We start from the raw sequence: 11,147 nt of genomic DNA on the forward strand, positions 1-11,147 counted from the left end.
GAAAACCTCCCTTCTTTACTATCTGCTTTGATATGACTTGATGATCCACAGTGAAACATGTTAAAATGCTGTTTTCAATTAATTCTGAACAAACTTAGAAAAAAAAGTTATTTTCCTTCTCTTAGAGGTAGCATGACCTATTTTCCAGGCACATGGTACCATTGTACAGCACAATTAAACTCAAAAGTTGATTTTACAAAAAAAAAAACTTTGTTTTGAACATCTTAATTGTTGTTGAACCACTAATGGCAGATGGTTCAACTGCTTTGCATACTCCAAAGAGCAGGCCACCAGGCACAGCATCCAATACAGTCTTTCTATCACTGTGAACATCATTTAAAATTATTAGAGAAAACTTGCAGCGATTTGTATGACCTATTACTAAGTTTTGCAAACCATGTCATTTGGTTGTGCAAAACAGACGTTACAATTCCTTGGCTAACACTATAGTTGGCTGACATAAAATTACAGGCATTACTTCAACAACCGGGAGTTGAGTTTAATGAGGAAGTACGATGCTAACCATTAAAAAATGCCTCGACTGGGACATCTGGGTTTTAAAGTGTGAAGAAGGTTTTAGACTTGACAAAATGAAATAAATAAATGTTTGCTTGATATTTCCTTTTTATCCAGAGACTATGGAGCCAAGTAAGATAGAAACGTTCACTACAGATTTGGCATCCAAGAGCAGGTCCACATCCTCTCCCCATGTAAGCTGCCTGAGTATGAATCGCCGTTCTTTTAAGTTCAGGTAAAGGACATATACACTTTAAACCTTGCACATAAAATAAAAAAAAAACCTGCAGCAGGTCTACTAGGATATTAGAGGGAAAACATTATGTGTGATAACATTGGTATCGGAAGCCTTCAGGCTGATACCTCTGCTGCATTCTATCACTACAAGCCACAGAGTACAAAAGAGAGAAACCTATTAGGGACCTGCTGCAGATATTTTAATTAGTTTCTGCTGGTACCGTTCCCTGAAGTACTGCCAATAACACATTAAAAACAAAATACAACTAAAGGAAAAAGCAAGTGTTTTATTCTCATGGTTTTGCTCGACAATAGGAACAGGAGCCAAAACCTCATGGCACCAAGGGGTTCTCAGATGATAGAGATCACAATTAACGGTGAGTCAACACAGTCACACAAACTTAAATGGTAAATTATCGCTTGTTCCCTGAAGCACAGACAATAAAAAGGCTTGCAAAGTATTATAACCTCTTGCCCTTTCCCTATCTTGACGCATGACAATCTTCAAAGTATTTCATTCATTTTTTAATTGATTTATTTGATTAAATATTATCCATCAGACATCATCATGTAATTATTGCATTGCTACTCCACCTGAAATTAATTAAATCTCAGTATTAATGCAGTTGTGTTTTGTAAAAACCTTGTTAATGAACATTAAAGAACAGACAGTATCATGAAAATCAAGTTACACCAGAAAGATCAGGAACAAAGTGGTAATAACCTTAAATACCCACCACTTTGAACATAGAGCACCAGAATAATGGCAAAATAATATAGGGATGATTTTTCTACAATCAAGAAAGGTAACTGGCTGAGCTAATTATTGAATAGAAATGAAGGACAATAAAAACCCCAACTTTTCTTATCAACTGAGTTCTATTGCAACTCTATTGTCAGAGTTGCAATAGAATGAACCAGTCAAAGTCCAGGTTCACGTCCCTATGAGAATATTGTAGGAAGACTTGCGCCATATAATTTGACTAAACTTGAGTTATTTTCTAAAGCGGTCTCTACATGTGCAAATTCACACATAAGACTTGCCTGAGAAACTGGAAAAAGATGAGCACCACACTTTTTAGAAATCTGACTGAGATAAATATAGTAAACCGTGTGTTCAATTTGATTGTTGATTTCTTTTATGTCATAATTACTCACACTACTTGGTGCTGATATAGTTAATAAAATTCCACAAAATCAGTTTGTTTGTAATGTCACCAAATGTGAAGAAGTTGTAGGGGTGTGAATACTTTTGCAAGACCCTATAAGTTAATGTCATCTGTTTAGATTTTAACTTGTTAGGTAGATTTTTAAAATGACTTTTAATGTGTCTTAAATGACTTAATTTGCAGCATCAGAACGGATAGTCCATCTCAGGACTCCAAAGGAAACAACAGTGGGAAAAATCATGGATTCATGCATGAAAATGCTTGGATTGATGGACAATAAGACTCTATTCATACTAAAAGAGAAGCAAGGTGCTCAGATAATCTGCAGTAGCATACAGAAGTATTATATCAAGAGGGTAAAAATATATTTTTGTGCTTTATTTCCTCAGATTCCCTAGAGGAGCTGTCCCTGGATCAGCAAATAGGAACTTTATTGAAGACACCATTAGAGAACGGGCAGCTGGAGCTGCATCTGTGTAAAGCGGTACTGAACTTTGATACAGTATTTACAGATTTTACAGTGTGCAAGCTCTCAACAAACATTCTGCTTGATTTTACATAATAGGACAAACAAATGAATTCCGCATCAGAACCTAATCCGAATATGAACGGTGAAAAAGACAACATCAACAAAAATGCCCAGGTGAACCAGCCAGGTAAAGAGGAGAGGATCCGGGAGCTAAACCAGCAGGTGGACTCGCTGCAGAATGTCATCCTTCAGGTCTGTTATGAAAATCAAACACACCTTTTCAATTCATAGTAAGAATTATACTCAATTTTACCCCTTTGACTCCCCAAGGTCCAGGAGCTTCACCACGGCCTGGTAGTGTTTTGCTCAGAGATAAAGAACATGGACCCAGATGTGAATGTGGACAGGCTGAGTTCTGCAGAGATGAAACAGAGGCTGGAGATGGTAAACAGCCAACTGGAGGAGAAGAGGCAGAGGCTGCAGATCCTCAGAGACACTATTAACAACTCAGCTGCTCATAAAAACAAGTAGGTGAAGTGTCTTTGTGGAGGTGGTCTAACCTCACAATGGGGAGAGACTGGACTCTTCCCTCTTCAAGTGATGACACTTTGCACTTTAAAATGTTAGTCAGGGAATAACACCTTTAATTTAACAAACGAAGTGGAACATTAACACTCTTCCCTTTATATCACAAGAGATAGCATGTCATTAAAAAAAGCTAGTGAGGATTTTTCTTCTTAAAATGGTTTTCAGTATCAGAGAGACATTGCTTTATATCATCATTCTTCCATAGCGGTGTCCAAAATCAGTAATCGAGGATGAGTAGTTTTTTTCCCATGGTCCAACACATGTTTATTAAAAAGTGGTTGCTGCAGAACTTATGACATGCTGAGGAAATAGTTGGAGCTTTAAAACCAGTGCTGCAAGCAGAAACTTATCTAAAGCTGGGAGGACACCTGCTATTAAGGGCTAGAGTAGCACACCTATTCTCTAAAGCAGGAGTCTGCTACTCCAGTTCTCAAGTGCCACTGCTTTGCAACCTTTAGCTGTATCCTGTTCCAACAGACTAAGAATAAAATGAATGGCTAATGACCAGGTGTTTGCAAAACTTGCTGACACGCCAAGGAGATGATTCAGGTGTGTTGGAGCAACAGTACATTAAAAAGTTGCAAAACTGGAGGACTGGCACTGCAGATTTCCTAATATAGCCAGGACACCTCAAAGTCACTTGTTGGAAAACAAATAAGGGAAAATTAGGATTTCAGTTGGTAATCTTAAATAAATAAAGAGTTTAATCACCTTTTTCTTTGAGAAAACCTGTGAGGACACCTGTTAAGACATTTCTAGTTTTAATTATTTTGTTTGTGCTTACCTTATTACCTCTACTGACGCTGTGCACCAGTTGTTTGGTCTTATCAAGATTACTTGGATTAAATCTGCATTAAGAAATTTTCCTGGGTGGGCCCAGAGATTCACTGATTTTTCATGGAGACTGAACTGTCTGGTATACTTCTTCAACTCTGGCAAAAAATTCCATAACACTCTAATCATAGTATAAAATGTTATTTGTAACTATTAATTTTGCTAATTTTATGTGACTACATGTATATATGTCTGTCAAAGTCTCTGAAATGTGGCCTCTTTTCATTTAGACAGCTGGAGGTTCATCTGCTGGAAAAGATTAAGCTGAACTGCCAAGTGTTTAAGGAAGAAATTACCATTGTACATCTCAATCGACAAGCTACTCATCTCCTAAATGCCTGGCAAGGAAGCTCCATGAAGGTACAGCAGATAAAATTAGTGTCTTTCATTGAATGCTTGCAACATTGCAGAGTTTAATTTTCGGATTTAAAAAGCGCTGGAGTTGAGTCGGTTGAGTATAACAGCATGTGAATGACAGTTGCACCAATATGTGGGAAAGCTGTATCGTCTGAGACGAAAAATGTTTTCATTTCCAAAAATAAACACTGAGAAACTGATATGTGCACCAAAACAACTGCAGATACTGGGAGAGGCATGTTTGGTATGGAATAATAAAATGATTTCAGCACAGAAATAGAGTCAAATTTGGTGTGATTTTGCAGAATATGGTGCTTTTGAGCTTTTCTTAACCATTTCAAAGAAACTTGTGTAACTGGCCTTTTTTGTCTTTCAGACATTCCAGATCTGACACATAAATCAGTTTGCACTGACATGTTAAGATTTATTCGTAAACGAAGATATTTAACTCTTAAACAGATTAGCCCAGTAAAACAAGGTGGTCACAGCTATTTGAGAAGATCCAATCAAAACTATTGCTCATTTGACATAACACAGTATTTTTAAAGAGCACAAATCACTGTGTTTCAGTGTAAGAAAACTTGAAATCCTCAGAATATATAATATTAATCAATTACAAGCAACCTTTTGTTATCAAATTGGATCATTCGCATTTTTGAAACTTTTGAGTAATGCCTAGTGAATATGAAAGGCTCTACCACAGATGGCATATGTAATGGTTGTCTTAAAGCCTTTTACTTTAAAAGGCTGCAGAGCAGTATTAATACAAATGACCTTTATAAATAGGATATGTTAAATTGAAGCTTATTAGACTGAACAATACGGTGAGTGCAATGATCACTGATACAGGAGACTTGAATAATCTTGTCAGAAATTTAAAAAAAAGTAAAGCGTATGATTTCTTCTCACCTAACAAAACAGTGTCTATTGAAAGTACATTCTGAACTGGATTGTTGAACTTTTTTTTTTGACAGTTGAATTAACCAAAGGTGTAGTTTGTGAGCACATTATTGTAGTGCAACTAAAAACATCATAAGTAAAATTAGGACTATACTAATAAAAATTGTCTTGCCCAGTCACTGCAGATACTGCAGCGCTGAGCCAGAATGTTTCAAGCAATTTAGCGTTTTGAATTACAATTTTTGTCCATGCAGTCACTCATCACCATGGTGAGTGACAGGCAGACAATCTCCTCCTAGACACTTTTCTTGTGTAAGGCACTGATGTCCAAGTTTGGTGTTCTGTATGCATTTTTATTGATTAGCAACTTTTGCTTGAAGTATAAGCTACCTTTTTTTTTCATGCATTTTTACAATTTTCATTTTCAACTTTTGGTCATGGAAATGAATTCAGCTATTGTGAGCAACAAGAATGAACACCCTATAGAAAGGAAAAGTTGTTTAAAGAGGATGAACAAGCAGACAGAGCAAGTAATTTAGACAAACTTGCAGTGTTTACTGAGAAAAGGATGTTTAGCACTGATATTTGAGAGCCTGTGACCATACCAACAAAGGAATGCATGTGACAAAAGATACTGGGAGAGTGAAATGGAGAAATGGGCCAGCATGTGTAAAACTATCTGCATCTATCCCCCAGTGGAGCTCCCCTTCTTTTTTAACGTGGCTCTTTTATCTCGTCGGTGAAGCCCTAACGAGATGCCATGAAAGGACACACGCGGTTTCAGCTTTGAAAGGTGCCCCGTGTCACATTGCTGCCCCCAGGCCACACTTTTTTAGGTGCTGAGTTTGTGGGAAAAGCAGCAGCACTAATGTTTATCATATGACCTAATCAGAGTTAACACACAGGTCAGAGCCAAGGAGCAGTCTGGGAACTGATAGAGCTGCTGTTCAAATAAGGAACAGACCGCCCAGTGTTTGCTCCTCGTAGGCTGCCCGAAATTTCAAACAATAAGGAAATATTTCATCATCGGCCGTCTAATCACCAGGATCGCCTGCAACTAGAGAGCATCAATAAAGCAGCTGAGAGGGAAGGAGAAAAAGGGGAAAGCAGAGGAAAACAGAGACAGAGATTAAGGGGTGAGGGAGGAGAACATCAAATGAGGGAAGTAACTTTAAATAATCCGTTTAGCTTTGATGGTTTTAAAACTTCAGATGAACAGAAGAGAAGAAGAGAAGAGAAGAAAGCTGGAAAATTATTAGTTCATCCCTCCCTAACACCTAAATCCTCTACGTGCAAAAAGAAAGTTCTCCCCAAAAAACCAACAGAAAGAGCATCTTCAATTTTAATCTCAATGCACTCCTGTAAGATTATTTCTCACCATTTCATTATCTTCACTGAATAATTCCTGATGTTCTCACTTACTTTGGATTAGTTTTGTGGAATAGTACCGTATGTCTGCCTCAGGCAGGCAGGGATTTCATTCACAGTTCCGGATAAACAAGAAAAATATGAAACGAAAAGTCCTCAGGTTCTTAAAATATGACCAGAACTGAACAAACTGGAAGGGAAAAAATACATATTAGAGTTTCGTCGAGGGGCTTTGCCTGCGTTTCCGTTGATATATCCTGTCTGGCCCACTTGTCTAGAGAGAGAGAAGCTTTAGCTTTGACCCCTGACCCTTGCAAGGCGGCAGCTATTGCTGCAAGGCATTCACACGCCATGTGGGGGGAGAGAGAAGTATGCCAAGAGGCTGGATAAAGGGCCCGTTGGAATTCAGTGGTCAGACTCACAAGTTATTTCTGATTCTGCAAGCTTCTTGTGGCGTGATCTCTTTTGGAGCTAATCATTATATCTTGGTGGTCGACTGACTTTGACGCAGACTCAGTATTTATCTCTTGGGAACTTTCTTGTACTGTAGTGGTGTGTGTAACTTTAAAGGAGGCGATATCCGGGTTATTTTTATAACTCAGTGGCACATAAGTTTGACAGGCAGTTTAGAGAACAAAAGAAGACAGAGTGCATCAATCACCAATGGTGAATGATGCTTTGCACTGAGACCTAAACTAATATTAAAAATAAATTAGTTTTTTAACTGTATTATCTAAGCTCGGTGAAAATGTTTGTTTTAAATGTGTGCAAAGGTTTCCTGTAGGAACTTAAAAGCATAATGATAAATCATGCTGCACTTTTGCAGCCATTGAATGCATCAAGAAATCTGCTTATGGGAGATCATAAAATTTTTTAGCATCATTCCTGACCAATGACTAGCCAGTAAGAAAGTACAGAATCCACACATTTTTCAAAAATTAAATGCACCACACCGAAACTCATGCTAGAAAATCCAGTAGAGCTTATCTAAAATATTTGAAAAAAAGTCTTCTTAGAAACTACTGGGTGTAAAGTCTGGGTGTGACACTGCTTGAAATGCTATTGGCTGATGTTTGCAAAGCAGCTAATCTAGAACTGTCATTTTCCTTGATGGTTATTGGTTGTACCCCCAAGAGGGACCTGTAAGGAAGACTGTGGAAATTTGCTTCCAAGACAGTTTCCGCTGTGTGTTAAGGAATTGTTGGTTTTCCAACAACAAATATAGGTAGCTATGACCCATTATGAGTTTCTCAAATACTCACAGATTTCAACTTTGTGGTCCCTAATTCCCGTGAGTACCAGAGGTTTACTATGTAGTCTTCATAGATACAGACCAACAGCTGTATTTACAGGTGACTACAAATAATTGAACCACGTGGGAGAGATTTAAATTCTACACTAGTCAGACTTTTCTTTTCTTTGAAAAATATTGCTTTCTTTGAGTTTTTGTTTTATGCTATTACAGGAGAAAGCTCAAAAACAGACTTCAGCATTAGGCAGCTTGAGCCAGCTTGTGACGCCTCAGTCTCCAGCCATGCTGATGGTCGTGCAAGAGAAGCAGCTTCCTGATGGGCACTATGGCTTCACGTGCTGCCACAGAGACGACAGAGGACTGGTGGTGGTGAATGTGAACAACTCCCACCTGTTTGTGGGGGACAGGTAAGAAAGTAGCACTAACAAAACTATCCTGGGCAGATAATTTAGGATTGTTGACTCTAGAGTGTTCACAGCTACCCCCACAAAGTGAAAGCAGATCTTATTCATTTCTTTCATCGGTGCATTTTTTATGCTCAGTAGCTATGGAGACTCATTAAATAATGGCCACAAAACAAGCAACAGAGTAATGTAATACTTGGATGCAGAAGAGAGTGAAAATGAGCAGATAAAAAGATGTCATGCATTTAAGCAATTAAGGAATTATAGTCAGTATATTGTAAGAGAAACAAAGCTGTTAGAGAAACAAAGACAATTTCACATACTCTCAGTGGTGTTGTTTTTGCTCCTAGAAACAATTTTGCCATGGAAAGATTCTAGACTGCAGAGCAAATAAAGAACCAATGGAGTCGAAAACAGTCTTTTGTTGTTTTGTTTTACAAGCAATTAAAATGCTACAGGCCATCTTTCCTAATATAATTCTTGTTTTTATCTATGAATGCAAGAAATTATCACGCATACTGTAAAATATATATTCAATTTTTGTTCATCATTTATTACCTACCACTTTGTCCTCACAGACTCGTGGAAGTGAATGGGGCGTCAGTGGTCAGTGCCACCCTGGAAGAGCTGAACAATCTGCTGCGTCTCGAACCGTGTGTCCAGATTGTTGTTCTTCGCCAGCCTCCACCTACTCTGGTCTCTACTTGTCTCAAGCAACCGGCCATAAGTCCAGATCATGTCCAAACACTCCGGCCTCAAAGGGAGGAAGTAACTACAAAAACTGCACCACAAAGAACGATGATGGCCATCTAACAGCAGGCTTTAGAGAGCATCAGAAAAGTAGTCATACCACTTGAACATTTCCACATCTTGTCATGTTAGAACCACAAATCCTTGATGTATTTTATTGGGATTTTATAAAATTAGACAAAAAGGTGTATATTATGAAGTAGAAGAAAAATGATGGATTTCCAAAATATTTCACAAGCAAAAATCTGCATAGGGTGGCCGGTATTTTTGTTTTTCCACTTTTTTACAAGATTCTAAGCATGTAGACTGGGCCGGCCAAACCCTTTTTGGAGGGTCTCATCATAGCAACATGTCAAAGTCAGATACTTTATCATTCCTAGGCCTCACTATTTGTGTAACATACTCACTACTTACTATTAGCGTCATTTGTAAATAGCTTACATCATACCGGTGTTATGATGGTTATTGACTCTAACTTTGCAAGAGTAGCAAATAAGCAAAGTTGCTCTAATTGAAATGCAGAAGGGTAAGCAATCGTGGCATATAAATGTAACTATTTGAAAGTAACATCTGCAGACAAACACCAAATTTAGAATAAACAAATTAACTATTTTAATATCTTTTAATTTTAAAATTTTGTCAGGTGTGTAATCTGTCACTACAAAACAAAATCAAATGATGGGCTGGGGGGCCTAATGGTGTTGGGGCCCTAAGGAGCTGCTTAATTCGCATTTGCCTTTCACTGGCTCTGAATGAAAAGGTCAAAGTATATTTGTGAGTTAGAATGGCTTAGTCTAAGCCAAGATTTAAATCCAACAGTGAATCTGTGACTAGAATTGCAAATTGATGTTTTCATCCAGTCTGGTTTGAGGTTCTACTATTTTCTAAAGAAGAAAGGACAGAAATCTTTGTCTTTGCTTGGCTCATCATTAATGGAAGGAAATAAAAAGTAAATATTGACACAAAACTATCATGCATTCTGGACAATGATTTCCAAACAGACTGCAAGGAGGACCTGACTTGATTAGCACACTTAAAAGGCTTTCTACAAGCTTTCACTTTGCCAACTTGACACTTTAGATCCTCCTGAATACTGTTCACAGCAGACTGTTTCTTAAATGAAAAGAGGTTGGGTCTTTGTTGGCAAGCCGTAACGTAATCCACTGCATTGCATGAACAAACCCTTGGGCCCGGAAGTAGCCCATTTATCAGCCCCTTTCTTCCTGCTTTGACTAAGTGGCAGTGGATCATGCATGTCTGACAGAAAGACAGCACAAACACTACCAAACCCTGACCCAGACCCCGAGGGGTCCAGAGAGCCTGAGAGGAAAAGTGAGGAACTGGTTTTGCTTGTCTCATGATGAGAAAGGTCACAGGTCAGTCACCAACACGTTTGTGTTTTAATGGTTTTCTAATCTAAGCCAAATGAGCTCCGTATAATCCCGATGATGACAGAGGTGGCATTTGCTGCTTGCCAAACTGAGCCACAGGGAGGGAGGAGTACCATGCTGGCAAAACTGGAAATGTGAGACTTCTTTACAGGCATGGGAAATTAAATTCCTCCACGTTGCAACATGTTTGTCTATCCACTCACACAGACGAACCATAATAACAAACCTCAGGATGTTTAACAATACAATGAAAAGTGTATTTAAAAACGGCAACAGTTCAATGCCAGGGTTTGGACCCGAGATGCTGTGGGAAGGAAGAGAAGGGGAAGAAATTATTGATGATCATGCTCAGAGTCAAAATAGCAGTGTGAAAGCAGCTGAAGTAGTCTGGTCTTCCATTCAGCACAGAGAGGGATGGAGAGAAATTCCCAACTCTATAAAATAAAGCCACACAAAGGCTGAGGAGAAGGAGAGAATGTGTCATGGCTGCCTTCATGGAAACAAATTAACGCTGGAGAAAATGAGACTAAAATCCTATAAACACTCATTCTGGCAAGACTAGAAAGAGACGGAGTGACCGACAGAATCCTCTGAACACAGACTTTGATATTCCTTCTATAAAACTATTGCATGTTGTCAATCTAATATGCACAAGAAATCCATCTGGTGAGGATTTAACTGGACACACTGAAACCCAAACATCTCATTCACGACATTGAAGGTTAGTTTACGATTTTTGTAATGAGGTTGTTAGAATGTTAAAACCAGTTAATATCTGACCCGTAGTAGATAGGTCTCCTGGGATCCTCATTTATTGTATCTCGGAGTACTCAAGCTAGAAGCCAGCTGTTGATTATTTACATTAGAAATGGAAGTTGGAGGCAGTACACCACCAATAATCATCCTGACTGA

General features: G+C 38.4%; 1 protein-coding gene across 2 annotated transcripts in view; it reads left to right on the forward strand.

Moving 5' to 3' along the window:
* LOC129359555 (uncharacterized) overlaps positions 1 to 9,797 on the forward strand; it is a 36,844-nt gene extending 27,047 nt beyond the window's left edge. Inside the window, exons 8-16 of one of the 2 annotated variants that reach the window (XM_055029198.1) lie at positions 634 to 751; positions 1,069 to 1,130; positions 2,106 to 2,231; positions 2,312 to 2,406; positions 2,488 to 2,643; positions 2,722 to 2,918; positions 4,044 to 4,173; positions 7,904 to 8,097; positions 8,673 to 9,797. In XM_055029198.1, the coding sequence (XP_054885173.1) occupies positions 634 to 751; positions 1,069 to 1,130; positions 2,106 to 2,231; positions 2,312 to 2,406; positions 2,488 to 2,643; positions 2,722 to 2,918; positions 4,044 to 4,173; positions 7,904 to 8,097; positions 8,673 to 8,907 (1,313 nt within the window). In that variant the 3' untranslated portion in view covers positions 8,908 to 9,797. The remainder of the gene's footprint in view (positions 1 to 633; positions 752 to 1,068; positions 1,131 to 2,105; positions 2,232 to 2,311; positions 2,407 to 2,487; positions 2,644 to 2,721; positions 2,919 to 4,043; positions 4,174 to 7,903; positions 8,098 to 8,672) is intronic. The other variant, XM_055029199.1, reaches the window with a different exon arrangement.
* Positions 9,798 to 11,147: the final 1,350 nt, after the last annotated feature.

The sequence above is a fragment of the Poeciliopsis prolifica genome, unplaced genomic scaffold, assembly GCF_027474105.1.
Source record: "Poeciliopsis prolifica strain line A6 unplaced genomic scaffold, Auburn_PproV2 SCAFFOLD005, whole genome shotgun sequence".
NCBI classification, from domain to species: Eukaryota; Metazoa; Chordata; class Actinopteri; order Cyprinodontiformes; family Poeciliidae; genus Poeciliopsis; species Poeciliopsis prolifica.